The sequence below is a fragment of the Uncinocarpus reesii genome, genomic scaffold, assembly GCF_000003515.1.
Source record: "Uncinocarpus reesii 1704 scaffold_5 genomic scaffold, whole genome shotgun sequence".
Classification (NCBI taxonomy): domain Eukaryota; kingdom Fungi; phylum Ascomycota; class Eurotiomycetes; order Onygenales; family Onygenaceae; genus Uncinocarpus; species Uncinocarpus reesii.
In genome coordinates, this window is record NW_003052496.1 from 2,378,931 (window position 1) to 2,406,154 (window position 27,224).

General features: G+C 50.6%; 11 protein-coding genes across 11 annotated transcripts; 5 read left to right on the forward strand and 6 right to left on the reverse strand.

Annotated features, from left to right (window-relative positions):
• Positions 1-889: 889 nt before the first annotated feature.
• Positions 890-2,605, forward strand: UREG_07858 (uncharacterized protein; the record flags this gene model as incomplete). The annotated part of the gene is made up of 3 exons (XM_002583039.1): positions 890-1,123; positions 1,200-2,093; positions 2,147-2,605. The coding sequence occupies 3 exons, from the start codon at positions 890-892 to the stop codon at positions 2,603-2,605; spliced, it is 1,587 nt and encodes a 528-aa protein (XP_002583085.1).
• Positions 2,606-3,309: 704 nt separating this feature from the next.
• Positions 3,310-4,870, reverse strand: UREG_07859 (uncharacterized protein; the record flags this gene model as incomplete). Its single annotated transcript, XM_002583040.1, has 3 exons — positions 3,310-4,391; positions 4,460-4,667; positions 4,721-4,870. The coding sequence occupies 3 exons, from the start codon at positions 4,868-4,870 to the stop codon at positions 3,310-3,312; spliced, it is 1,440 nt and encodes a 479-aa protein (XP_002583086.1).
• Positions 4,871-6,053: 1,183 nt separating this feature from the next.
• Positions 6,054-7,373, forward strand: UREG_07860 (uncharacterized protein; the record flags this gene model as incomplete). The annotated part of the gene is made up of 3 exons (XM_002583041.1): positions 6,054-6,136; positions 6,212-7,256; positions 7,332-7,373. 3 exons carry the CDS (start codon positions 6,054-6,056, stop codon positions 7,371-7,373), a joined length of 1,170 nt encoding a protein of 389 aa, XP_002583087.1.
• Positions 7,374-8,098: 725 nt separating this feature from the next.
• UREG_07861 (uncharacterized protein) lies at positions 8,099-9,384 on the forward strand (the record flags this gene model as incomplete). The annotated part of the gene is made up of 3 exons (XM_002583042.1): positions 8,099-8,352; positions 8,406-8,841; positions 8,908-9,384. 3 exons carry the CDS (start codon positions 8,099-8,101, stop codon positions 9,382-9,384), a joined length of 1,167 nt encoding a protein of 388 aa, XP_002583088.1.
• Positions 9,385-9,925: 541 nt separating this feature from the next.
• On the reverse strand, positions 9,926-11,407 carry UREG_07862 (uncharacterized protein; the record flags this gene model as incomplete). The annotated part of the gene is made up of 4 exons (XM_002583043.1): positions 9,926-10,658; positions 10,721-10,806; positions 10,874-11,036; positions 11,154-11,407. The coding sequence occupies 4 exons, from the start codon at positions 11,405-11,407 to the stop codon at positions 9,926-9,928; spliced, it is 1,236 nt and encodes a 411-aa protein (XP_002583089.1).
• Positions 11,408-12,338: 931 nt separating this feature from the next.
• Positions 12,339-15,652, reverse strand: UREG_07863 (calcium-translocating P-type ATPase, SERCA-type; the record flags this gene model as incomplete). The annotated part of the gene is made up of 5 exons (XM_002583044.1): positions 12,339-12,447; positions 12,519-12,841; positions 12,900-15,215; positions 15,277-15,434; positions 15,535-15,652. 5 exons carry the CDS (start codon positions 15,650-15,652, stop codon positions 12,339-12,341), a joined length of 3,024 nt encoding a protein of 1,007 aa, XP_002583090.1.
• A 1,279-nt stretch (positions 15,653-16,931) lies between these two features.
• Positions 16,932-18,311, reverse strand: UREG_07864 (14-3-3 protein epsilon; the record flags this gene model as incomplete). Its single annotated transcript, XM_002583045.1, has 7 exons — positions 16,932-17,312; positions 17,380-17,467; positions 17,544-17,818; positions 17,958-17,977; positions 18,038-18,084; positions 18,143-18,162; positions 18,300-18,311. The coding sequence occupies 7 exons, from the start codon at positions 18,309-18,311 to the stop codon at positions 16,932-16,934; spliced, it is 843 nt and encodes a 280-aa protein (XP_002583091.1).
• A 1,037-nt stretch (positions 18,312-19,348) lies between these two features.
• UREG_07865 (uncharacterized protein) lies at positions 19,349-20,269 on the reverse strand (the record flags this gene model as incomplete). Its single annotated transcript, XM_002583046.1, has 2 exons — positions 19,349-20,043; positions 20,260-20,269. 2 exons carry the CDS (start codon positions 20,267-20,269, stop codon positions 19,349-19,351), a joined length of 705 nt encoding a protein of 234 aa, XP_002583092.1.
• A 507-nt stretch (positions 20,270-20,776) lies between these two features.
• On the reverse strand, positions 20,777-22,321 carry UREG_07866 (phosphopyruvate hydratase; the record flags this gene model as incomplete). Its single annotated transcript, XM_002583047.1, has 5 exons — positions 20,777-21,131; positions 21,190-21,630; positions 21,679-22,018; positions 22,078-22,134; positions 22,198-22,321. 5 exons carry the CDS (start codon positions 22,319-22,321, stop codon positions 20,777-20,779), a joined length of 1,317 nt encoding a protein of 438 aa, XP_002583093.1.
• A 1,107-nt stretch (positions 22,322-23,428) lies between these two features.
• UREG_07867 (uncharacterized protein) lies at positions 23,429-24,794 on the forward strand (the record flags this gene model as incomplete). Its single annotated transcript, XM_002583048.1, has 4 exons — positions 23,429-23,645; positions 23,720-24,106; positions 24,160-24,616; positions 24,674-24,794. 4 exons carry the CDS (start codon positions 23,429-23,431, stop codon positions 24,792-24,794), a joined length of 1,182 nt encoding a protein of 393 aa, XP_002583094.1.
• A 577-nt stretch (positions 24,795-25,371) lies between these two features.
• Positions 25,372-26,977, forward strand: UREG_07868 (mannosyl-oligosaccharide 1,2-alpha-mannosidase; the record flags this gene model as incomplete). Its single annotated transcript, XM_002583049.1, has 5 exons — positions 25,372-25,404; positions 25,461-25,794; positions 25,854-26,498; positions 26,551-26,917; positions 26,968-26,977. 5 exons carry the CDS (start codon positions 25,372-25,374, stop codon positions 26,975-26,977), a joined length of 1,389 nt encoding a protein of 462 aa, XP_002583095.1.
• Between the last annotated feature and the right edge of the window lie 247 nt (positions 26,978-27,224).

A 27,224-nucleotide genomic window follows, 5' to 3' on the forward strand; every position in this document is an offset into this window, starting at 1 on the left:
TGGAGGCGTCTCATTTAGCTTTGACGCTTCCTGAACACTGTCCCGTCTCGCTTGACTCACGGGCGTAGGAGGACATTGCAGTTACCCCGTAGAGATGCACGCCTCCATTGGTAGCACAATGTCTCGACTTCCTAGAGTACACTGTTTCACTCGTGCTTGATAGGGAGATATCTCCGTTTCCTGCAAGGTGCTTCCAGTGTGTGTTGTGCCAGCTGCATTGCGGAGCTCCAGGCAGGGTAAAAACAAACGACTGGGTGCAACTAACTTTGGTGGCGCGGTGCCTTGAACACACACAGGTTGCACTGCGGATTTCGACACTCTCGACCGGGCACAGAATGGAGTGCAAAGAAAGGCAACGCGTGGAAGTCGTCCTCATTGATATGGAGCATTTCCAGAGGCTGCACCACGCACCACTCTCAGCCTACCGGTGCTGCTCAAGTCCAGTGCATCTGGCCATCTGATTCAATAGCCCGTAGAGTATGGAATCACAGCTGTTCATCCTCCCAGCGATCACTTGGAGTTGCGGATCGCTTGGCATGGCGTCTCCGTCCCCTCCAGACAACACAACCTCGGATGCTTTCTCAACTGTGACAACGCACTTGGGATTCTCGAGCACCTCAGGCTCTTTATTCTAATACAGTCAGTGCATCGCCCGCGTGGTCAAACTGCAATCATTATTCACTTGTCCTCTGCACCTCTCCTGGGCCCGTGAAGCCAGGCAAGACTCAACTGCTCTTGTGTCCGGTGATATACCCTTGGTACATACAATGCGTCTCTCCCATTCGTTGGAGTAGACCGTGCAAAACAGCTGAGCTGCACTCCGCTGCCCCGGACCCCAGCTTCTGGAGGTTTCGCCCTTCTCATTGTTGGGGGTCTCCAACTAGCAAGCATGGGCCTCGGTATCCTAGAGGACCATAAGTTGGATCACGTACCGGGTGTGTTTTCCAATTCGATCGTTCGTTCCTGGATCTGGCTGATATCAAAGCAAGGGACAACGTATGTCCTGGACGACGATAGCAGCTCGGTTGAACAAACCGAGACGCCCAACGTTAAATATGATCGCACTGGCCCCGTGCCTATCATCCTTGTCCCTCAACCAAGTGATGATCCAAATGACCCTTTGGTGAGCATATTGGCGGGAATAGCAATGCCGACGCTTTGTATCCGCAGTACACCGCGTCCGACTAACCATGTCCCAGAACTGGCCGCTATGGCGTCGAGACTTGATCCTTGCCATTCTCTCCCTGGCCTCTGTCATTTGCACAACCACGAGCCCTTTGATGGCCGCAAATTCTGTCACCATTGCCACTCAGCTTCGGCGGACCTTTACGGACGTGGCGTTGCTGACCGGATACCATCTTTGTGCTGTAGGCGCTGCCGGCTTTCTCTTTGTGCCAACCGCGCGGATCTGGGGAAAACGCCATCTGTTTTTGCTCGGGAACGCTATTGTCGTGGTCAGTTGTGCCTGGGCCGGAGCCAGCGGTACCAATTACAACAGTCTCTTAGCGGCACGTATATTCCAGGGCATCGGGTTGGCCCCCTTCGAAGCACTGGTGAATGCTGCCATCGGAGACCTGTACTTTGTCCATGTAAGTGTGTGCGACGCCCTGAATCTGGCTCCGGTGCTCACGAAACCACAGGAACGCGGAATACGAATGGCTGTTTCGAATGTCGCTCTGTTTGGAGGTGCATTTTTGACCCCTGTTCTTGTAGGCAAGATTACGTACACAATGGGCTGGGCATGGAGCTTTTACTTTGTTGCCATCTTTGCTGGGCTTTGTTTGCCCCTTGTTTACTTTTTTGTTCCCGAAATCGCATACCGTCGAGCGTCGCACCTCAACACTGATTTTGAAGGCGACACGGAAAGGACCCGGGTCCCTAGAGATGCCAGAAATGAAAACTCCGAGTCAGCTATTAACGAAAACGAAGCGAAAGAGGGCGGCATGCTTCCTGGGGTGGAAGAACACAAAGTGATTGCCAAAGCGTCTTACTCTCAATCTCTAAGGTTATTTAATGGCCGGAAAACAGATGAAAACTTTTTCAAGCTTTTATTGCGACCATTACCCCTTTTCTTCCACCCAGGTATTCTCTGGGTGAGCTTCTCCTTTTGAATTTGACTCTGTTCTCCTGCCTGACGGGTATACAGGGCTGCCTCATTCAAGGAGTCATAATCGGTTGGACTGTCTTTATCGGCGTCGTCCTAGCCGCGCTCTTCGTGGGCCCGCCGTTATGGTTCAATGAAGTCAAAACCGGATATCTATATACCGGTGCTTTTATCGGCGCGATCCTGGGTCTGCTCATCTCTGGCCTGCTTGCTGACTGGTCCGCCAAATATATGATTCGTAAAAATCGAGGGAGATACGAACCCGAGTTCCGGATCGTTCTCGTCATTCCTATGCTTATCTTTGCTTGCGCTGGCCTGTATGGCTTTGGATTTGTCTCCGGCGATGTTACAAGATATGGATGGCTCGGGCCAGAGATTTTTTTCGGCTTGATGTTGATTGGAATGGTCTTGGGTGCTGTGGCAAGCGCACTGTATTTGGTCGACGCTCATCGTAAGCCTTTTTTCCTGTACAATGCACACATTTCTATTTCAGCAGTCTAACCAGCAAAGTTATAGGCCAGATTGCGGTCGAAGCATTCACCTGCCTTCTTGTCTTCAAGAATATGTTCTCTTTTGTCCTGACCTACTTTGCGTACAACTGGGTTGTGCGTGGCGGTCAGGAGGGAGTATTCATGACCCTTGCTAGTATTCAAGCGGGTATCTGCCTACTCAGCCTTCCCATGTGTGAGTTTGCATTGGTCTTAGACTTCTCCATTCAAGAATGCCTATTCCGAGATATGCTGGTGTACGCCGCTGACACTTTTGCTGGTTTCTAGACATTTTAGGCAAACGGAACCGTTCTTTTTTTCACAGACACGATATTCTCAAAATGCTAAACTTGTGGTGAAAATTGCCGCTCTAGACTGGTGTTTCGGCTTTCGGTTCTCACGTTCTACTATATTATTTTAATTCCCCTACTAGGCCGTGCATAATATGCTTCCTTTCTGGTTTCTGCACTCTATGCTTATACCTTTATAGAAAAGGCTGTGCAGCATTCCACTGGTACCTTTTTTCGAGCGTCGGTGAGTCCGACATTACTTCGCTTTGCAATTTTTTCGTTGATATGATGTCCGCTTGCTCCCTCTATTTTAGGGAAGTATATAACATAGAATAGGAAAAATAATGTCATCCCGCCATCTAGGTTCGAATGTGTTAGGACATCGGAGCCCAAAGCTTCGATATATTCAACGCATTATCAAATGTTGTTATTTACTGACGCAATCCTTGCTTTCCAATCCGTCCTTCTTCAGATCTTCGTCCCCATCAGAATTATGACTGACACTCGTCAAAGTAACAGACCACACGGTTGGCAACGCCAAAACCAGCGCCCCGATACACAGTCCCCAATCCATGCCCAACTGCGTCATAGGCGATTTCTGCAACGCATTGATTCTCCACGCCATCGCACCACCGGCCGCCTGAAAGGCTTTGTACGCACCCACCAACACCGCCGTGACGGCAGCCGAATTCGACATGGTCCCGATCAGCCAATAGCAGAACGATTGCCACAGGGCGTCGTACGCGCCGTAGAAGAAGTATAGGAATATCGGGCCGACGGCGATATTTGCGTTTTGGGCGTAGTCGATATCCTGCTTGAAACCCTGCGCCAGCCGCTCGTCTTCCCATTTCTGGAACGCGTAGCCTCCGCCCCAAATCACCATGCCGGTCACCATGAGGATAGCCCAGCCGACCCACGCGCGTTGACGGCGGTTGAGGAAGCGCGCGTCCAGGGCCTCGCCCATGAAAAGGCCGCCAAACATTTGGGCCATCCAGTAGATTGCGGAGTTGAGGGAGCGGGTGCGGATGTTGAAAGTGGTGCCGTTGACGTTGTTCTGTTGGTAAGAGTAGAAAACGTTGGCGCAGAAGAAGAGCGGGAGGACGCAGATGACCTTGAAGGTGAAGAGGGTCTTTGCGATTGTGCGGGCCTTGTCGCCAACGGTTTGATGGACGACTTTGTTCTCGGCCTCGTTCAGCTGCACAAGCCGGATACGGGTCGGAGGGCAAATGAAAACTCCAATAACCCAGCCGAACAGCATGATCACCATGGTGGCGATGTATGTGCTATTCGAGACCGTGCCGGATTGCGAATGGAAATTCAGGCCAAAACTAACCAGTGATCCGATCATACCGCCGAGGTTGAAGATAATCCAAAAGACGGCAATCGCTCGTCCTTTCTGGGATTCAGGCACGTAGGAGGTCATAATTGCTCCTTGCGCAACCCACAAGAACGAGGCTCCAACACCGAGAATCGCACCGGCGGCAATGACAAAAGTGCCATTGCTTCGGACTGCAAGAGTTTGCGCACTGCAGGTCAGCAACCAAATTTGTTATCAATTCAGGATGGTGACGACTCACTGTTAAAATTCAGCAAACTTGCGCTGTACAGGGCATAGGTCCATCCGCCAACAAGCCAACAGGCACGCGGGCCGATGATTGAAAAGATCGGTCCGGCCAGAAACAACGCCGTGGCAGCCGTTGCGGAAAGGAGCGCGACGTTGGCATTTGCAGCAACGGTCTCGTCTACCTGACCTGAACCTCCCATTCCAGTGAGAGCATTATACATCTGCTTACAGATCAGTTTCGGGAACTGGAGGAGGCGGAGAGGTAAAAGCGTACCCCAGGGCAGCAAAAACAGATAAAACTGATCAAAACGACTTGAAACCACGCATTGCTATAGACGGCCATGTACCGGGGACCAAGTCGGGCAGCCGCCGTGCAAACCTCCTCGTCATCCCGTTTTGTGTCGACGTTTCTTTGATCTGCCATCGTTATATCTTTTGGGATGCCAGTGCGGGGGACGGTGAGTATAAAAGCATCAGAGGTTGGGGCCCTGACTGAAAAACCTGGGGTTCCCCACGGTTTTATCAAAAGTGTACGATTGGGATACAGAGAGAGTTCTTTGCTGATCCAAGTGTTGGAGAAACCGGACGAAAGAGGATGCTATCTTCCACACCCATTATTGAATGATCAACACTGCACTGGATTCAGGTTTCCGCATAATGGTGACTGGAACTGAGAGATTGTTGAATGGAACACGGAGGATCAATGCGACGCACTGGCTCTGGTTGCACTGGGCACGCTTCGAGTACACGATCTCAAGGCGCAATTTGATACTTGGATTCCAACTGTTTGGCAAAAGCTTTCCGAGGAGCTTTTTGCTGCTATTGGGCAGCCTTAAGGGGGCATGATGTTACCGATCCTTGCGAGGTTTCACAGAGGTGAATCAGCGCTGAAAAAGTCAGCCATGCCATCCAGTCGGACCAAGATAATCCAGTCTATTGGCAAACGCTGGCTGGGGCAAAAAGCCAAAGTAAAACCTCCGATATTGCGCCTGGGAGAACATCAAAAAAGTGGACCAATGTTGTATTTGAGAAGCGGTACCGGGGAATCCTGATGCGAGGATGATTGGACCGTCTGCAGAAGCTTCTCCTGCTGCTCCAAGATTTCCAGACAAGCTTTGCCTTTACCCATCTGTTGGTTGGAAATTTGGATCTGGAGGGCCGATCTTGCCAGAACATATATAGAAAGGCTCGGGGTTCTCCGCCTTGTAGTGCAACAGCATAGTAAAGTAAATTGAATCCCTCTGCACCCGGATTATAACTTGTTTTCCTTCAACCCGAGATTTCACGGTGAACCCATGGCATTCGGCACCTTGGCTTCCGAGTATTGAACGAATTCGCTACTCCGTACGGAGTATTAGTTCGTTATCAATAGCAGCATAGAGCATAGGAAGGTCCCTCTACTGTCAGTCTCATCACCGGAACTATGCGCTGTGCAGGACTGTTTGGTAGTACTTGGCCTAGTTACGCTGAGCCATCTTAGCCCAAGCTTGTTTTGCGCCACAGTCCCCAGGCCAGAACAGAGAGGACAAGGCGATTCTTCATTGAACATTCTTTCGTCTAGCTTGCTATAGAAGAAGCCGTGTCCAGGGTCTGACGGTGACTGCGATATGCCATGGACGCCCATCTTGCTGAACCGCAATCTCCGCCGGACCTGGGGATCCCGCCGGGGTCAACCACAGTCGGCGTCAGGGTCATTAATAGGCAAGGCTACATACACTTCATGAGGATCGAACGCTGAAGATACGGCTGCTAACATTCGATGTAGCACTCGTATGACGGCCAAGGCAGAAGATCTCCTAACTCCACAGATAGACGGGCACACAAAGCTGAGCGTGCCGTCATTTTCATTCCTCGTGGAACATCCGTCGGGCAGGACTGTGGTGTTTGATCTTGGTCTCCGTAAGGACTTTGATAGCCTTCCACCGGCCGTTCAGGCCTTTCTAAAGGACTGCGGCTGGAAGCTCGAGGTAACGAAAAACGTCTCTGATATCTTAGAAGACGGCGGAATTCCCCTGAGTGGGATCGAAGCCGTCATATGGAGCCATCATCATTTCGACCATGTTGGCGATATGACGGCCTTTCCACGCACGGCTGATTTGGTCGTCGGCCCCAGTTTCAAGGAGCATTACATGCCGGCATGGCCGACCGACCCGGGCTCTACTCTGGATGAATCGGCCTGGGACGGCCGCAATGTGCGGGAAATCTCCTTTGATGAAGACTGCCCGAAAATAGGCTCATTCGACGCCTTTGATTACTTTGGCGATGGGAGCTACTACATCCTCCATTGTCCGGGCCACACCTTTGGGCACATCGCTGCTCTGGCTCGCGTGACCGTGTCGAGTAGCGACTCTGCTGAGGATACGTTTGTCCTGATGGGAGGCGATACCTGCCATTTTGCAGGACAGTTCAGGCCGACACGATACAAGCCTCTCCCGAGAGAGGTCGAGCCCAGTCCACTTCAACGCGTATACCCTGATGCTTGCCCGGGGGCGCTGTTTCGAGCAATGCATCCAACCCGCAGCGCCAGCACGCCGTTCTACGAAATGCCCCGATCATGCGCAGTCGACGTCGAAGCCGCTCACCAGTCTATTCGATACCTACAACAATTCGATGCGGCAGTCAATGTGCTCGTGGTCATCGCGCATGACGAGTCGTTGCTGGGAGAGATAGATTTCTTTCCCGACAGCATCAATCAATGGAAAGCAAACGGCTGTGGTGAAAAAGCACGATGGCAGTTTCTCCGCTGTTTTCGCACGAATTCATCGGCCCTGCATTTGAAGAAATCATATTCGTTCCATTTCAAAGGCAAAGTAGGTGAGTCGGACTTGTTTCCAGGTAGCTAGCCTTGAGAGGGAGTGCCGTTGTTTCTGATGCGCTTGAGACAGGCGGAATTTTACTCTGGTGATAAGGACACAGGCCTGTATTGATTGCTAGGAGCTCGATTTGTTCCCGCGGGTCTAGTTCGTAGTTGTTATATCAGATCATTGCATCGAGAATGGGAGCCTCGACTTTCGACAGAGGAATAGCTGCTGGTGATCGCTGATGCTGCTTACCTGCTTGGAGGCCTCAATTTTACAGAACACACTAAGGACACAGTCGAATCGATGAATTCACATATCGAACGCAGTGCTGGAACTGGTTAACTAACTCACAAGTTACTACTCAAGATCCTCCGTCGAGAAGAATCATCTGCAGCTCCGCCACCGAAGAACGAGATCCTGTCATGGATCGTCTCAGAGCCTCATCCGCTGCAGCTCGTATTCCCCAACACCGCCCCCTTGTGAAACTCGGCCGCCGACGCTCAAGCCCGCTGGTTTTCGAGTCTCGCGCTTGGCTCCACAGCGCGAAGAGACCAAGGCCCTAGTTGCTGTTGGTTCACCACTTGTCTCCAACACAGCCTCTTGTCCGCTGCGGTGATTTGTGGACGGTAGCAAGTGGCGTCCCTCCCGGAAACGACCGTCAGGAGATCGTCGTTTAGGCGTCTGATGAGCCCGTTGGTATAAATAACCCGCCCCCGTCTCCTGGAGCTCGCGCGTTGCCTTTGCGTTTTGGCACTCGTTCGACCCGTTGACGCGCTTTGCAGATTCCCATTCCTTGTCGTCCACGCTCCGTTCAGATTCGCGCTTAGCCGAGAGTCGTCGACTGCAACAAGATGGCGCCAAAGGGTGGTCGTGGTGGAGGCGGCGGCGGCGGAGGTGGAAGCTCGTCTGGTATTTCTTGCTCCAGCTACGCGTTTGCGAGCGACTATTCGAGGATCCTGATCGCGTTTGTGGCCTTTTGGCTGCTCGTCGGCTTCACTCTCGCATTCTTGGTTGGCCCGCGGCGGAAGCGGTTGTTGGCGATGGGTTATCCGAAGGAGAGCCTGCAGTGGAACATACTGTCTCTCTCGCTTGGCCTCATGATCTTGTGAGTGTGCCTGACTGTTGTCTCGTTTCCTGCAATACTGACCCATCCTCCAGAAACCTCATTCTCAATATCGTCGCGAGCGTCCTATCTGAGTGTGGATCGGGGTCGAGCGCCACGCCCCGTCTCAACATTGCTTCTACCTGGCTCGTATACTCTAGCACGCTGTTTCTCTATGGCGTGATCATGGTTCCCCTCTGCAGGCAACTGCATCGAGCGGCGGGAACCATCATGGCCAGAATCGCGACCGTAGGCCACTCCGTGCTCATGGTTCTGCTCGGCATATTTTTGCTTGCGTTCCTCGGGGTAGCTACCGCCCTCTCCGAATGGCAGATCTCCGGCGACTACTTCTCATCTATCAACCCCTTTGCCCTGCTCGAAGCGCAGCGCGGGTTGATCATCACGTTCGAAGTCTTTGCACTGATAGCGATGCTCATCGCGACGGTAAATATCTGCATCGCCTTCGCCCGTGCAAAAGCACTTCGAAGTGGAGTGAGTTTTCCCTGCATACCCAGAGGCGCGTCTGCATTTTCTGACGTATTCTTGTTGTCCGTACAGAGCATGCTCGTTTGGATTCCATTTCTTATCGCTGGAAGTGTGGGCCTCACTACCTTTGACCTAGCAGCTTCCGCCGACGCCTTATTTAACCTGTCAGAATTTACATTGTCTGCCGCTCGTAACTTGGCCGTTACATTCCTCGGCTACTTCTTTTACTTCTTGACCTTCACCAGCGTTCTTTATGTCGTGTCGAATTCCGCTCTGGCCTCGGCACACCGGGACTCGGCCGCCGGGGCTCCCGTCACTGATCCCGCTGCGTTGCACCAGCCTGGTGCAGTCCCTGTACCGGTCGGCATCCCAGTAGCGAATGGCGAGACAAAGGATTACTATGCGACCTCGCCCGATCAACAAAATGCCCAGTTGTATCAACAACCGCAGTATCAGCAGCCACAGCAACAGCAGGTGCCAATGTATCAGCAGCCTCAGCCAGGGCAGCAATATGCGACACCAGCACCACCGCAGCCGTACTATTCTTAAAGCAAAAAAAGGAAACGCTGAAGACGAAGACGAAAGCTGCCGCTACGGTAACCGTTTCCCCCTGTTTTTTCAAGCCACTTGCTCGGATTCCACCACATAGACCCATTTGATCCCACTGCACAATAATACTGTATTGAGAAGCGTCTCTGTGATATTGCATTCAAGACGGAAAATCTATTGGAATCGACAGAATGCCCCCGTCGTTGACATTTTTCTTGACTCATGTTGACCAGATACCCCCCGTTTTATGCCTGTAATGGCCTTGGTTATGTGTTTTTAGTATGAATTACACAATATTTAATGATATCCCTTCTGATGAGTCATTTTTCGGAGAATCCGCCGACTTGTTCCCATTTATGAGAACTCGCATAGCATGGCGCACACGATGTACTGGCCGTGGAGACCCGCGAAGTCGACATTCGCGTGTTTACCATAAGTACACCAATATTAGCTTTGTTTCATCATTATCATATCCTATTTACAAGAGTGGCTTTTTGCTATGTATCCCACTCGTCGTTACCTTCTGTTCAGCTCTCTACGCTTACAGATAGGTATAGCAGAATGGTCCATCCGTGGTACTCATCAAATCGCGCATGGGCCGCACAGAACCACCCGCATGACCCAGGTCAATCAGCGTATCAAGCGTCGTATTGGGAGACGGGGGTTGGTTCAAGAATGTCCCTGTTCCGTGAATCGCGTTGCGGCGGTTCTTCGGATCCAAGCTCTGCCAGATCCACCACACTCGATCGATCATGCCATGGTGAAGGAAAAACGCCGGGTCGCCGGGGGAGACGAACACATCGCGCCCTGGATCACCGCCGAGAGCAAAGTGCCCCCCGCCATGGACGCCAACGGAGTCGCTGCCGAGGGCGCCCTGCATGGTTGTCTGGAAGGATTCGATGTCTTTGCTGCGGAGGATCAGGTCCACCACGGCGGTAGCATTGGCGTATTTCTTGATAACGGTATCGGTGAGATCACGCTTCAAGCAGCGTGGATTGTGGTCGAGCGGGTTGGGGCGGAATTCGACTTTGTCACCGGGGAGGAGGAGCACCGCTGGTCCAAGGTTCACGACATAGTCTTTGAACGGCCCGCTGGTGACGCACCCGCCCCCGGTACCGGATGGTAGGTTCACTGGCGGGAAATCTGCTATGCGGACTACAATGTCACCCTGGTTGGGGATGGGTTTGCCGTTGCCGGACAAGGATGTGTCACTGCCGTCAAAGATGGGGTGGTTTTCCATCCCAATCACGGCGGAAAGCGGCCAATCCCAATAGCTGACAAGTCCGCCATACCTTGTGAGTTGCTGATAGCCGTGAATAATGGTGGTGCTACTTACGGATAGTCGCCCTTGTATGAACATTCATTGCGAAGGGCCTGATCATATTCGTGGACGTAATACCTATGCCACGCAAGGAATGTGCCCTTTGCAAGCTCGTATGTTAGCGATACGGCCTCGCCGGAACTCGGGTGGTTCGCACTGTCAACATACGGTATGGTGGATTCCCAACGTCTGCTGGACGTGAGTGGCGACAAAGTCATCATAGCGACTTTTAGCTCCGGTAGCAATGCTGGACGGCGTCTTTGCCGGCAGCTTCTGCAGGCAGAGCACGGCATCAATGTACGCCTTTCTCTGCCTCACCGTGAAGGTTGACCTTGAAAAGCTGTTAGATCGAGCAACAAGGCAGAAAGGTGGAATTCGAGGATACCGCTTGTGCCTTCAAAAAGGCTATTTGCAGTACATGGAGATGGGAGGGAAAGAGGGCGATTACCATTCACGGCGGACGCTGAGATTCGACAACGTGCAGGCGTTCGTGCGTCTCCTCTCCGAGCCCGATTCTAGATTCGACTTGGTCACACCATAGGCAAATGAAGCCAGGCCGTCGAGCTGAGACTGTGCCTCGGGGATGGAGGAGGCCGCAGAGGGCGGAATTCTAAAGGGAATGGCATCAGCATCAACCCTCGGCGCGGGTACAGCCAGGACCTGGGAGAGAAAGAAGCCAACGCTTAAAGCCTTGAGAGTCATCTTAACGGTTCCTTTTCTCAAAGAAAATTTGCACCCTCAAACGTGCAAGAATCAGTCAGAGCAGGTCCAGATCATCCAAACCGAATGAAAGCTCGGCGGAATGGATAATAGGAATGTGGCCTTTTATTATTATCATCAAGATATGGTTAGGATCCATGGACTTGGGCTAGATGCCGTCGGCCTGGGCTCTCAAGGGAGAAATTGACGCTGCCATCCAGAGAGCCCAGTCACCCAGTGGGGAGGTTAGTTTTCTGGCCCTTGTTAAGCTTGAAATATTGAAGCTTGTTGCATGGATGCTCCCGGCCAGGATGCTAGCAAGAAAGACCATCCCCAAGCATTTAGTGAAATTGCCTGTCCGTAGAGAATTTGTGGCGGTGAACATCGCGTACGGGATGCTGTAGTTACCAGTGCTTGAGACTGGCGAGATATCAAAGGCCAAAAAACAATACAGAATAGGGAGCAGTTAAACATATTCTTCTGCCACTGCCCAAGGTGCTCACATTGCAAGTTTTAAGTGAAATCTCAGGCGATTCCAAAGATTTCTGGAGGGCAACATCATACAGAGTGGGCGGTGACTTAAACTAATAGTTAATAATAGAAGTTAGACGAAGGATCGGAGCTTGCGGGCTAAAAGTGCTTTTTTGCAGGGATGTGTAAACATCGACGTCCGCAGCGATGTATCCCTATCGTCTAGCAAGTCGCACTCATGCGGTATGCATCAAGTGGTGCACTATTGACTACAATGGGGAGCTTCAAAGAGTCCATGAAGCGCATGCTCACCCATCAAAATTGAAAACAGAAAATTTTCTATTCGTGTACGCGTATCAAAAGCTATGTATACAATAATAATAACATATTCTTCTCGTATGTCTTTATCCAAGGTCTTCTATAATCAGCCAAACCGAGCCGTATCGGCCATGGCCTCTAAATATTATGAGCTTTTTGGCTTCGCAGCATTTCCGTTTGTGTATTTAGGCGCCGAAACCATATGGGTATCGTAGAACTTGCGCTCGAAGAATTTAAGGATTTCATCAATCACGCTATTTCCGATGAATCAAACCCGTTAGATAAACTCTGGCTTCCGCGTATATAAGGAACGGGACAAACTTACATCACAGGCGCACTGATTGCCAGGACGGCTTTCCACTCAACCCAGTTCAAAGGAAGGATAGAAAAGAGACTCTGCAAGAACGGGACATAGAGAATGGCGAAGTGGAGAGACATCGACATCATGATCGCATAGACTAACATCATGTTGTTCCATAACGGGAACGTGAACAGTGACTCGCTGGACGAGAGAGAGTTGATGGCGTTTAGCATCTCAATCACAACAAGAATGGAAAGCGAGATCGTCGACGCTGACTTGGACATGTTGTTCGTGAACATTTCGCAGCCGATTTCCGGGAACTCCCTGGAGCATTTATGGAAGTGCGACTAGAATTGTGTCAGTGACGGCCAAAGCTCTTGTCGTTGGAAGATGGCTGATACTCACCAGTTGCCAGAATGTAATCTGCGGGCCCTCCGGATTATACATGAACCACCAAGCGAACCCAAAAACGGTTGCAATCCCAACATATACGCCGATAACCATATACCTGAAGAAAAGCCAGCCGCTCACGAGAGCTTCACCACGCTTCCTCGGTGGCCGTCTCATGACATCATGATCCGGAGGGTTGAACGATAAGGCTGTTGCGGGTAAGCCGTCAGTGACGAGGTTGACCCAGAGAAGTTGAACGGGAATCAAGGCTTCTGGCATTCCAAGCGCTGCAGTGAGGAAGATCGACACGACTTCACCGATATTAGACGAGATTAGATAGCGAATGAACTGCTGGGTATTGTTGTAGATTGAACGTCCTTCCTCGACGGCCACTTCGATCGTGGCAAAATTATCGTCGGCGAGAACCATATCAGCTGCCAATTTAGCAACATCAGTACCAGAGCCCATGGCGACGCCGATATCAGACTTCTTTAACGCGGGTGCGTCGTTCACACCGTCTCCAGTCATCGCAACCACCTGACCGAGAGACTGAAGAATGTCGACAAGTTTCGACTTATGGTTCGGTTCAACGCGAGAGAAGAGAGAAGCCTGCTTTGCTGCTTCAATCTTTCCATGTTCGCTAAGCGCATCGAATTCTCGTCCAGTGAAACTTTTGCCTTGCAAGTTTTCGTGTTGGCCAAAGACCCCGATTTGACGACAAATCGATTCGGCGGTGTTTCGATTGTCGCCGGTGATAACAATAACCCGAATCCCAGCTTCTCGGCATTTCTTTATTGATGCGGCCACCTCAGGTCGGGGAGGGTCCAGCATACCAACAAGCCCAATCAGGGTCATATTCTGTTCAAGTTTTTCATACTCCTTGGAGGTCTCGGCGGAATGCAGAAGGGGAGTCTCTGGAACATCTGAGATGCTGGCAATAGCAATGACACGGAGACCTCTGTTCCCGTAATCGACAACCTCTTGCGAAATCAATTTGATATGTTGTTGAGATAAGGGGACCCTGGTTCCATTCGACCCCAACAGGGTATGAGAGCAACGCTCAAGGATAGACTCCGGGGCGCCTTTCACGAGGAGTTTTTGATGTTTGCCTTTGCCAACTAGGACGGACATGCTCTTTCGATCACGGGAGAATTCGTAAGTGGATTGAAGGGGTAATTGATGCTCATAGTGCTTGCTAGCCGCATGTAAACGCTCTGATGGCGATAGGCTTCGTATTTTTTTGTTAAGATTGATGTCTTCTGTGCCAATTTTTTCAACTAACACTCTGAGAGCACCCTCGGTGGGTTCTCCGATGTTACTATAAGTTCCACTTTTTGAATCATACGATAGTGCAGAATCATTGCACATAGCCAAAACCTCAGCCATTTGACGAATCGTGGAGGACGTGGCGGCAAGATTCTCTTGCGCACGGCCATTTTTCCGCAATTCACCAACCGGTGCAAATGTAGTGCCCTCGACTTTGATTTCTTCGAGACCGTTCCCGGCTTCGTCAAGGTAAACGATCCTTTCCACACTCATCTGGTTGGTGGTCAGAGTGCCTGTTTTGTCGGAGCAAATCACACTGCAGCTGCCCAGAGTCTCCACGGATGGCAAGGATCGGACCACGGCATTCTTTGCAGCCATCTTTCGGGTACCCAAAGCTAAGCATGTTGTAATAACGACAGCCAGGCCCTCAGGGATAGCGGCCACGCCAAGGGAGACGGCAATCTTTAGATAATAGATGGCACCTTTAGTCCAACTTCCATGGCTGGGATCGCTGAAATGTTGAATGTTAATGAGCCAAACAAGCGCGCAAATGACGGTAATAACTTTGGCCAGAGTGTCGCCAAAATCGTTCAGCTTTTGTTTCAATGGCGTTGGCTCAGAGATCTGGGCTGTGATGCTTTCATGAATATCTCCGATGGCGGTATTGGATCCCGTTAACACAACGATTGCAGTAGCGTGGCCGCTCACGATAGTAGTTCCAGAGAACAGAATATTCGATTGATCTTGCTTGACAGCTTGGGCGTCGTGAATTGCGGGAGCGCTTTTAGCGACGCTTTCGCTCTCACCCGTCAGAATGGCTTGGTCGACACGAAAGCTATTGCTCTGAACTGTGAGCAGCCGGCAATCGGCAGGGATACGGTCGCCAACAGCAATATGAACGATATCTCCAGGGACGAGTTCTTCGGCTTTGATGCGTTGTACGGTTCCATCTCGAACAACTTTCGCCTCGTTGGCGGAGTATTCCTGCAGTGCCGCAATCGCCTTTTCAGCACTATTTTCCTGTGACACTCCGACGATAGCATTTAGGATGAGAATCGTTAAGATCTATGTCATGTTGTTAGTGACTCTGAAGCATCCACCGCTTCCAGTACCTGGGTATACACACCACCGCGGGGTCAACAAATGCCGTCCAGTCATCTCCGCCCTCGAACAACGCAAGTATGAAAGAAACCACGGCCGATCCTAAAAGGATAATAACTAATTGGTCTTTGAATTGTTCTAGGATAAGTTCCCAGATGGGAGTCGGCGGTTCTTCAGGAATGGCTAAACGCGGCAAAAAGGCAAGTCAGCACCATATGATATTGAGAAAAGCAACAAAAAGAAGCCGTAAAATTTCACAAGGGAACTCGAAGCTTCAACTAACCATTCGGCCCGTGTTTCTCTCTCGATTTCAAGACCTGGCTGCTGGACAGGCCCTCATGCTCATCGACCTGAAAATGCGCGAGCACATCGTGGGGAGAGTGCAAAAAGGAGCGCTCCATTGTCCGAGCGCGAATCCCGGAGTTTCCGCCAGAAATGATCTCGTTTCCGTGCACTGCTACTGCGCGAGTATCCCGGTAGATGACAGGCAAAGATGTAGATGGGGGATCACAAAGAACGTCGCATGCAGAGCCGAAGCGATCGATGAGCCGCAACAGCGCCCAAAGTCGTCTCTGCGTTCACGGGAAATGCGGTGGAAAAGCCACTGCTTGATCAAGATCTGCGAGTCCAACTGCCAAGCACCTAAATCGTCGAGGATAACGAGCCAAGCAGAGAGACAATGCACAAGCAGCGCGTTGGGGCACGAGGAGCGATTGAACGGGTAAAGGTCAAGGAAAGAATGGACTTTGCAAAGCACGCAGAAATATATCGCTTCCTTCCCGGGCGCATCAAGCCCCAACCGAAGCTTTTCATGGGATAATCCTTCAACGTGGTCTTTTCCAGTGACAGCGCCGCTTATGTAATGCACCCGCCCCCTTGGGATTATGTAACCTCGCGCAAAGCTTATCTCTGTGCCAAGACAAATGGAACAGTTCCGCACCCAAGCCCCATGCGCCTATTGGCTGCAGCCCCGGGTCTGCCAGGTCTGGGCATTATGGCCGGAGAAATACTACTCCGGCGCCGGGGATATGCCACCTGGTTGTCTCACTCTTGACTGATGACGGTTCTAGGTTGCCTGACGGTGGAAAGTTTGGCCGCAGCGCAATCTTAACACGAGTCGAGTCTACGGAATATAGCTGGCGGTTTTGCGAGGAATGTCTTGGAAGTTATCAGAGGAATGTATTTTTGTAGTTGGGATCACCATAACGTCATCGCCCGAAATGCGCAAGGGCTCCGTCACTGATTGGTAATTAAAGGCACCTTTGGGGAATTGGGAAGGGGGCAAGAAAGGATCTTAGCAAAAGCTACAAGCATCAACCAAGAGATTCAAGGTAGGCGAAGACGCAAGAAGAAGCAGCACAAGGAGAGGATATGTTCACCAGCAGTCCAGATATAGACCAGTTAGCAACATCCTCGGGAACGCGTGGGAGCAACATCAAGTCAAGAGGGGAATAGAAAGTTTCATTTCCGTTCGAGTCTCACACCCTTTCTGAATAATAGCGAACTCCGCGGCCTGAAAGATACACAACCCTGTAAGAAAAAGCTAAAAGACATATGTAAAGGTATGAGCAATCCACACTGCCGACGAGATGTTGTCAACTTCCATGAAATCAGCAAAGGGAAGAGAGACACGAGGCATGGATTGATAACCACCAAACACCACCGAGCGAATAGCATACTTCAAGATTCGGCAGCCGGCTCCTTCTTTTCTTCAGCTGGAGCGGGGGCAGCTGGAGTTTCAGTGGCACTGGTGGCCTCGGCGGGTTTCTCTTCTGGTGCTGCCTCGGTGGTAGTAGCTGCCTCTGGTTCGCCTCCGTCAGACGAGGTCCAGAGAGTGAGGTTGTCGCGGAGCAGCTGCATAATCAAGGTGCTGTCACGGTAGGATTCCTCGGACAATGAGTCGAGTTCCGCAATGGCGTCGTCAAAGGCTTGTTTGGCAAGGTGGCACGCACGGTCAGGAGAATTGACAATCTCATAGTAGAACACTGAAAGGTTGAGAGCGAGACCCAAGCGAATGGGGTGAGTAGGAGTTAGCTCTGACTGAGCAACGTCGGTAGCGTTCTACAAGTCGCAAAACGGGTTAGCATATGGGATAGAGGTCTGCAAAAGGGAAAAGATAGGCTTATACCTTGTAAGCCTCGTGGGCATTGGTGGCTGCAACCTTGCGCTTGTTGCCAGAGGCAAATTCAGCGAGGTAACGGTAGTAGTCGCCCTTCCTGCAAAATCCATGAATTCAGCTCATTCGTCCTTCAATATTTCCTTGAAATCATTCCAAGGTGTATATCAACCCACATTTTGTAGTAAAAGACCTTGGACTCGCCGGTTTCGGCTTTGGGAATCAAGTTATTGTCCAAAACTTCGAGGACGTCCTGGCACACGCGTTCGAGTTCGGCCTCGATCTTCTCGCGATACTCCCTGATAATTCCCACGTGTTTCTCAGAACCTTTGGATTCTTCCTTTTGCTCGATGGAGGAGATTATGCGCCAGGAAGCGCGGCGGGTGCCAACAACATTCTTGTACGCAACCGAGAGGAGATTGCGCTCATCGACGGTAAGTTCGCCTCCAATCTAGGATGGATCAGTACGATATGTGTGAAGGTGCTGCATCACACAGGAAACGGCAGAGAGATCGGGGAACCATACACTGGCAACCTCCTAAAAAAAGTACGTCAGCCTTGCATAAACATCACATATGGGCATCACGAACCTTCATATAAGTGACCATTTCTGCAATCCATAGTTAGTGGTGTACGCTTTAAAGCCTCTCTATAATCCAGGTATGCTTACCATCATAGCGCTCAGCCTGCTCACAGAGGCGGGCGAGAAAGGTCTTGCTACAAGGATGTGAGAAGCGGACAATGGGATGACGATGCAACTAGTTGGTAGACCTACTTCTCACGCTGTGCACAGTACTGTTATTAGCTCAAGCATCATCATCAAGTGCGCAGCAACACCATAAAAGCACAGTGCACGAGGGACAGAGCAGAGTGAGGTTTGCGCCATGGTCATAGCCGCTGTTGAACCAGGGCGAGGGGAGGGGTAAACATACTTCAGAAGTCATTGTTGCGCGACGACAGTTCTTGTGGAATCCAGAGTAATTAAACAGGCGCCGAGAATAGTGATAATTGGTATGGGAGAGAAAAGAACTGTTGTTGGTGAGAGATGGAGACAATGTCAAGTTGCGCGTGCGGGTGGTTTAGACAGCCGATTGTCCTGCTTGTGAGGAGTTCAGAGAGAGAGAGAGAGAGTCAGGGTTGAAGGGGGTTTGGCTTTAGCGAGACTTGTTGAGTGAACAACAACAACACTAAAAGAAAATGAAGGCGGCTGCCGGCCAGTGGCTTGTAATTCAGTTCCTCTTCTCTGACAAACACCCTCATCAGCAAATCCTTTTTTTCCTTTTTCCACCAGAGATGCAAATTTCACTGGTTGTATTTGCTTTTTCTGCCGTTTTCTTTCAGATTCGCTTCACTTGACTATTCTTCTTCAGCCAAACCACACCACAATACTTATACTTTCTACCTTGCGCCCTGAACAGCTGACACTGAGCAACTCCGATCCAACGGACAAGAGTCAGCAGCAGGGCTCTGGTAGGTGCTCTGGTCTCAAGTGAACTGCTTTACTGAGGCGTCCAAAACTACGACCTCGCATGAATGTTCAAGGATGGAACGTAATATGGGACAGCACGGAGTGATTGCCGGATTCGACGTCAATAAAGTAACTAATTAGTTGGATACGCCGGCATTATATGTAATTTGGCCCTGATTCATTATTGCCCAGCGACAAGATATTCTCCCCTGTTGCTGTGCCACAAAGATGCCGGGCACAGGCAGCCTGGCAAGATGGCCCATGGGAGCATTATTTTCTAGCAAACATTCTATAGTAGGAACTTGTATTACTACCTTAACAAAGTCCCTAGACTAGCTAACAGATACCCAATTTTATCAAAGTGAATTCTAAAACGGCTGAGAACGGTGCACACGAACAAACCACATTAAAACAGAGGAAATAAAGTCTGTAAAAATGGTAAACCCTCTCAAGCATCATCTTGGAAGTGTAAGAAAAGGGAATAATAATAGCAAAGTACTTGGCTGCATAGGATCACATAAAATCGTCATCGTCCAAATCCTCGCCATCGTAAGCTGTCGTATCCATGCGGTTCGAGTGAGTCGTAACTAGACTTGTCTTCGTCTTCGCGGCTTTGGTCTTCTTCCCACCCTTGTCTGCAGCTTTCTCCTCCTTGAGCTTTTCGTTGCTAGCCGCGGTCAAAGCGCTGGCCACCTTTTTGATTTCTGTGCTGGGAAGCTCCTTAACAAGTTGCTTCGCAAAATCCTGAACCCAGAGAGAATATTGTGGCTTCTTGGACTGGGCGGCGAGGAGAGGAGCAAGGGTATTCGTAAGAGCCGTGAATTGGGCCTTGGTGCCTGGCTTGAATAGCGGGATTGAGGAAAGATCAATAGACTTCGTAGGATCACCGGTATCAGAAACTACTGCCGTCTTAGGTGCCGAGCGGCTCCGGTTGAGATCGATATCGCCAAAGAGATCTTCCGCATGCTTCAAATCAGAGTCTTGCTCTGTTCGCTTCAACCGCGCCCGTTGCTCTGCAGCATCCTCCTCCTCATCACTAGACTCCTCTTCCTCCGCATCAGCTTGCCGTCGTGCCCTGTGTTCGTTTATCCTTTGCGCTTTCGACTTCTTCTTTGCAGCAGCTTCAGCTTCGGCCTTGGCTTTGGCGGCAGCTTCTTTCGCTTTCTTCTCTCGTTCGACTTCTGAATCTTCAGCCGCGTCCCAAGATTCTAGGACCTACGGGACAAATATTAGCAAGGAGTTTCGGGAATCTTTAATAATTCAAAAACTCAAGGAGCGCATACATCGTCGCTATCTTCTTCATCGTCAAACTTGCGCCGCGTTACCGGAGCCAGTGGCGGCGAGGACGGAGGTGTGCTCTCCTCTTCATCATCTGTAGAGAATCACACAGTCGAACGGTCAGCCGCCGGTCCTAATGTGCTGACCACCGTGCATCTACTGGCAATCGTCCACTTCCAAGAGCGGAAGACTTACCCCACTTTGAAGGCGCCATGGCCTGAGACCTTTTGCGAAACGGCCGGATTCAACGACGTGTGATAATTAGGCAGCCGTAAAGAGGCGTATAGGACGGATATAGAGACAGGTTTGACGACGACGGAAACGAGGGAACAACGGGGGTAGTGATAGGCGCCTCGTTGATTTATTTCCCACTGATGAAAATAATAACTACATGGTTGAGACTGATTGGCGGGGCAAAAATTTCCTGAGGAAGGCAGCCGGACCAACGTAAATCCGGTGCCACATTGGAACCTCCGCAACAAGTTACAACTATTAACGGAGTCAAGATGTGAGGAAAGCGATGGAAATATGGTTGAAATATCTAATGCTTTTCATTTCTCATTTGAAAGAGCGGCAAAGCTCTTATTTTTAGTACATATTTTTCACTGCTCAAGGCTTAGTTATGCATTATCGAGGTTATCCCATTCCAGATCCCCTGCTCAGTTACATGTTGACTGCATTGCGGAACTTCTCGCCAGCATAAACAGCGTTGGAACCGAGTTCCTCCTCGATACGGAGAATCTGGTTCAACTTGGCAAGACGCTCAGATCGCGCGGGCGCGCCAGTCTTGATTTGACCGGAGCGCAATCCAACAACAATATCAGCAATTGTGACATCTTCTGTTTCACCTGATCGGTGAGAGACCATCACGCCCCAGCCATCAGCGTAGGAGTCCTTGGCAGCCTGGATAGATTCGGTCAAAGTGCCGATTTGGTTCACCTTGAGCAGCAAAGCATTGCATGCCTTAAGTTCAATCGCCTTCTTGATCCGCACAGGGTTGGTAACAGTAAGGTCGTCTCTACAATTCCTTCGTTAGTCACTGGCAACACGTTCAAGGATTGAACTTAGTTTCGTACCCAACAATTTGGAAATCGGAGGTCTTGAAGAAGTAGCTCCAAGCTTCCCAGTCGTCCTCGGCGAATGGGTCTTCAATGCTGACAATGGGATACTTGCTGGCTAATTTCTTGTAAAGATCGGCGAGCTGCTCGTATGTGAGCCACTTGCTCTTGTCGCTGTTAGGATTCTTGAAGTCAAGGTCATATTTCTTCTCGTCTGCCTTGTAAAATTCGCTGGATGCAACATCAAGAGCAATCTTGATCTTGCCGGTGTAGCCGGCCTGCTCAATGGCATCCGTGATCAAGTCGAGAGCCTCCTCGGGGGTTTGGATATCGGGAGCAACACCACCCTCGTCGCCAACATTTCCGGCAGACTGGCCATACTTGGACTTGGCGAGAGCCTTGAGTTTGTGATAAACTTCGGAGCCCTGGCGAAGGGCCTCGGAAAAGGAGGGAGCATCCCTACCCGGTCAGAATTGGTTCGATCATGTCAATGGGGTATCAACTTACGATGGAACAATCATGAATTCTTGAAACGCGAGACGGCCACCAGCATGGGAACCTCCATTGAGGACATTCTGGAACGGAACGGGAAGGACATATGGCTTCTTAGTGCCTGCGAGGTCGGAGACGTGCGCGTAGAGTGGGACACCCTTTTCAGCTGCACCGGCCTTTGCAATTGCTAAGCTGACGCCGAGGATCGCATTGGCTCCTAGGTTCGATTTGTTGGCAGTGCCATCGAGCTTGTTAAGGAATTCGTCAACTTTGGACTGGTCCTTGACGTCGATGTTTTCCTTGATGATCGCGGGACCAATAACATCGTTGACGTTCTTGACGGCCTTCAAGACACCTGCATTTGGAATGCATTATTAGAATTAGTCAGATTAGGGTTGCTGAAGATAGGCTCACCCTTTCCAAGCCAGCGAGTTTTGTCACCATCGCGGAGTTCGCAAGCCTCATGCTGACCTATTTTCGACTTGTCAGCGGATCCTGCGCTTCAAGGCTCATCTAATTGGATTCGTCACGCACCAGTGGAAGCTCCGGATGGAACGATGGCACGGTGAAGGCCAGTTTCTGTCACGACGTCAACTTCCACAGTTGGGTTACCACGAGAGTCATAGACTGATCTCGCGTGGATCTTGGTGATGGCCATCCTGAAAAAGCGAGGATTGACGATTAGCACACTCGTTTAGACCAAGGAACGGGTTTGTTGCAGCGGTTGCAAAATACAAGAAGAGAAGCCATGTTTGGTTCAAGTGAGGCTTTTTAAGGCTGTTTCACCGAAACGCCCAAACTGGGCAAGCTGACGGAGACGAACACCAACAAAAGAAGGATCGGGCTGCAATAATGGGGGATTGCAAGCTGGACTACGCGCAAGCACGTATGCAGCTGCGTTTTCAGAGAAATTGAAATGCGGAAGATGCAATGGTGGGGTTGAGGGGCAAAAGCAGTGCACATAGCCCACGAGTACTCACTTGATGTATTATTGTTGAGGGTGTGATGTTGAAGAGGAACGGGGATACAGCTGGATATCTATTGTCGATTGCAAGAAGGAGGGAATTGGGAGAGGAAGAAGAGAAGAGGTGAGGTGACAGAAGAGGATGGAAGAGGACGTCGATGATGAAAGACAATCAGTTACCTAATTGGTTCTCCTTCCGCTTCTTTCGCCGTAAGCCGGATCCTCATCCTCTGCCAACCCCTCCATGATGCATCCTTTGTTTTGGTGGGATGTTTTGGCCCATTGCGCCCTTCCAACCAATCAACAGGCAAACCAGATTACTACGGAACATTCTCCGGGTGCGTCCGGACCCAGTCGAGGCACGGAGAGCATCCGCTAGAGGAGATGATGCTGAACTGGCATACCTGCGGCCCCTTTCGCTCTTCTTGGTGGGCGGCCAAAAACGGGGGCGCTGATGGCATCATTTCGTGTGGTCAAGTCTTGGCACAATGCCCCTCTCCCGATACATAGCCTTAGTCAGCATCATGTGACTATAGCTATTACATAATACTAGATTAGGTTTTGTATCATGTGATCTGGTCTGTTTGGATTGTTTGCATTGGCTAGGTGACAAGCTCACGGCGCCGGACCTTGCCTGCGAAGCTGAAGCTCCGTTGGCGCTGACAGAACTTCATTCCATCCTCTTGTTGCTCCCCTCCAGCGTTGATCTGGTTTCCTCTCAACGTCTTTCAACAGTCTCTAGCTGTCTACTAGGAATATTGTCTTTCGTGTTTCGCATCGATCGCGTCGTTTGATACTACAATGGACGGCAGCAATGACCCTGAGCGCCAGCATGCGCTGGAGGGCTATAAAACGGCCTTGTTGGAGTCGAGAGAATGGGAAGCCAAGTTAAAATCCCTTCGACTAGGCATCAAAGATTTGCAAAAAGAGTTTGACCAGACAGAGGATAATATCAAGGCGCTACAGAGTGTTGGGCAGATTATTGGCGAGGTTCTGAAGCAGCTGGACGAGGAGAGATGTGAGTTCGTTGCCGGAAGGCCCTGCTCCAAATTCCCTACTCTTTGATGTTATCATCGACTAACATGGGTGCAGTCATCGTCAAGGCTTCGTCCGGTCCTAGATACGTTGTGGGATGCCGGTCGAAAGTGGACAAGGCAAAGCTCAAGCAAGGAACCCGTGTTGCCCTCGATATGACCACCCTAACTATCATGCGGATGCTGCCCCGTGAAGTCGATCCTCTCGTTTACAACATGTCGCTCGAAGACCCTGGACAGGTCAATTTTGCTGGAATTGGTGGCCTAAACGATCAAATCCGAGAACTGAGAGAGGTTATTGAGTTGCCCCTTAAGAACCCAGAGCTTTTCATGAGAGTGGGAATAAAACCTCCCAAGGGCGTATTGCTATATGGGCCTCCAGGGACAGGGAAGACCCTTCTAGCCAGAGCTGTCGCCAGCTCGCTTGAAACCAACTTTTTAAAGGGTTAGGTTGAATGCGACACAGTTGATAGAGATGCAGCGCTAATTTTGGTTTAGTTGTTTCCTCCGCTATTGTCGACAAGTACATTGGAGAATCAGCCCGGTTGATCAGGGAGATGTTCGGATACGCTAAAGAGCACGAACCGTGTATCATCTTCATGGACGAAATCGATGCCATTGGCGGTCGAAGATTTTCTGAGGGAACCTCAGCCGACAGAGAAATCCAGCGTACATTGATGGAGCTGCTAAACCAGTTGGACGGATTTGATTATCTAGGTAAAACCAAGATCATTATGGCTACCAATAGACCGGACACCCTTGACCCGGCCCTTCTTCGAGCCGGGCGACTTGATCGAAAGATCGAAATTCCCTTGCCAAACGAAGTGGGTAGGCTGGAGATTTTGAAGATTCATTCCAGCGGGGTTGCTATTGAGGGTGAAATCGACTTTGAAACCGTCGTCAAGATGAGTGACGGTTTGAATGGGGCTGATCTACGCAATGTTGTGACGGAAGCGTAAGTCAACAGCTTATCTTGTTTGGGTGTTTCTACCATTTCTAACATTTGATCTAGGGGCCTCTTCGCGATCAAGGACTATCGCGATACAATCAACCAGGACGATTTCAACAAAGCCGTCCGAAAGGTAGCCGAGGCGAAGAAGCTTGAAGGCAAGCTCGAGTACCAGAAACTATAAATTTTCCCGTCCAGCATAATCTATTTTGTCTATAATCGGCGTTTCTTGCTTGTAAATCATGCTAGAATAGTCTGTCTTGACTACCGTATTGTATCCTCGGCCTGATATCAAGAGCAAGCGTCTTGAGCCTCCAAGTTTGGCATGGAGCCTCACCATTCAATTAGTATCAATCATCTGATCCGGGCGGGAAGAGCTGCTACAGGGAGGAAACTGTTGCTGCCAGCCTCCAGGGTGGTATTCATACGGTCAATGGTTCCTCCGTACTCCGTAGTTTATGCGCGAATCTGAAGCTAATGTGGTCAAGCGACATGGGTACGGTTGCTCCGTCAAGTATTGAACAACAAGACATCAGAAGCGACCTCGAGAGTACTGCGAAATCGTTCTGCTGGTCAAGAATGGTAGCAATGGTATAACCGGCCTGGTATGTTAATCTGAGATAATTATGGTGCCAGAACCTAGATTCAATACCTCCTAAACAGCCCGAAATCTTCCAATATGACCCCAAGCCGGGCCGCCGGGTTCCTCCCATCCCAGCGCGAAACTGATGGATACTGGCGCGCCGCAACCTCCTCCCGCAATGCGCCTTACAGCTCCGTCTCCTCCGGCAGCGGTGGGTTCGAAATTACAGAGAAAGTCGGCCGGCTACTGAACAACCCCAATCGTCAGCTCCCGACGTACAAGGACAAGCCCTATTTTGCAGGACCTGGGACCATTGCAGAACATGTACGACGCCGGAGGAGGAGAAAGCAAGCGGTTTCATTAGGGCTGCTGGCTTTGTTTGGTGTGGCGGTTTGGTGGCTGTGGTTCGGAGGAAAAGCGGACAGGATTATCTCGCGGGGGAAGGGAATGAGGATGCGCGGGAACGACTTGTTGAAGCTCATGCAGGGATTTGAGAAGGAAGAAGCGAAGACGGGACAGGCAGTCGACTGGGCGGAGAGAAGAGAAAGGGTGAAGGATGCGTTTAGGATCAGCTGGGATGGCTACGAGAAGTACGCCTGGGGTGGGTTGATGGTCGCCTTTCATAGCATCTGTAGCAGGAGCTGACTTGAAATTGTCTAGGCTATGATGAATACTATCCTATCGCGAAGTCGGGCCGCAATATGGTCGAGGGTGGAATGGGTTGGATCATCGTCGACGCTCTTGATACCCTCATGATTATGAACCTGACTTCGCGCGTCCAGCAAGCTCGAAACTGGATTCACTCCAGCCTGAGGTACGACCAAGACCACCCCGTGAACACATTTGAAACCACAATCCGTATGCTGGGCGGATTACTCTCTGCGCACTATCTATCAACCACCTATCCCGATTTGGCGCCAATCGCCGACGACGATGAAGGCTCGCCAGGCGAGGATCTGTATATTGAAAAAGCTACGGATCTGGCGGATCGGTTATTGGGCGCGTTCGAATCTTCTTCCGGAGTTCCCTACGCAAGCTTGAATTTGAATAAATCTATCGGCATTCTGTCGCATGTTGATAATGGTGCTTCGTCAACCGCCGAGGCCGGCACGCTTCAGCTGGAATTCAAATACCTGGCAAAGCTGACGGGAGAAGCGAATTACTGGGAGAAGGTTGAGAAGGTAATTCAGGTTATCGAAGGAAATGGAAGAGAAGACGGGCTCGTTCCTATTTATATCTATGCAGATACAGGGCAGTTTATGGGGGAAAATATCCGGCTGGGAAGCCGCGGCGACTCCTATTATGGTATGTCTATCTCCCGCATAGATGAGAGTTGCCGGCTGATGTTTAGCCGTAGAGTACCTTATCAAGCAGTATCTTCAAACATCAGACGAGGAGCCGATCTATCTCGAAATGTGGCAAGAAGCCTTATCCGGGATTCGCAAACATCTGGTGACTTATACCAAGGAGGCCTCGCTGACCATTGTTGGCGAACGTCCCCACGGGCTGCAACGCTCGTTGTCACCTAAGATGGACCATCTCGTTTGTTTCTTACCGGGCACTATCGCTTTGGGCGCAACTGGTGGTTTACCCTTAGCGCAAGCTAGAAAGCTGCCGGGCTGGGGACGGAAGCAAGAGGCAGACATGTTGTTGGCGAAAGAGTTGATGAAGACGTGCTGGGCCACATATCTCGCCACGGCGACAGGATTGGCGCCCGAAATCACGTATTTCAAGACCAAGGACCCGCCCCTGATGATGAAGGATGTTTACCCAGATCTTTTTAGCGATGGGGAGAAGTCGAAAATGAAGAAGGATGGCTCCGACTTGTTTATGATATCACGCCCACTGTATCCCTTCGATCGGGAAAAGTCGACATGGCTCAAGGATATTGACATTCATGACGCCGACCGACATAACCTTCAACGACCCGAAACCGTCGAGTCATTGTTCTACATGTACCGTATCACCGGCGACGAGACATACCGTTTCTGGGGGTGGGAGATGTTCAAATCGTTTATCAAACATACCGCG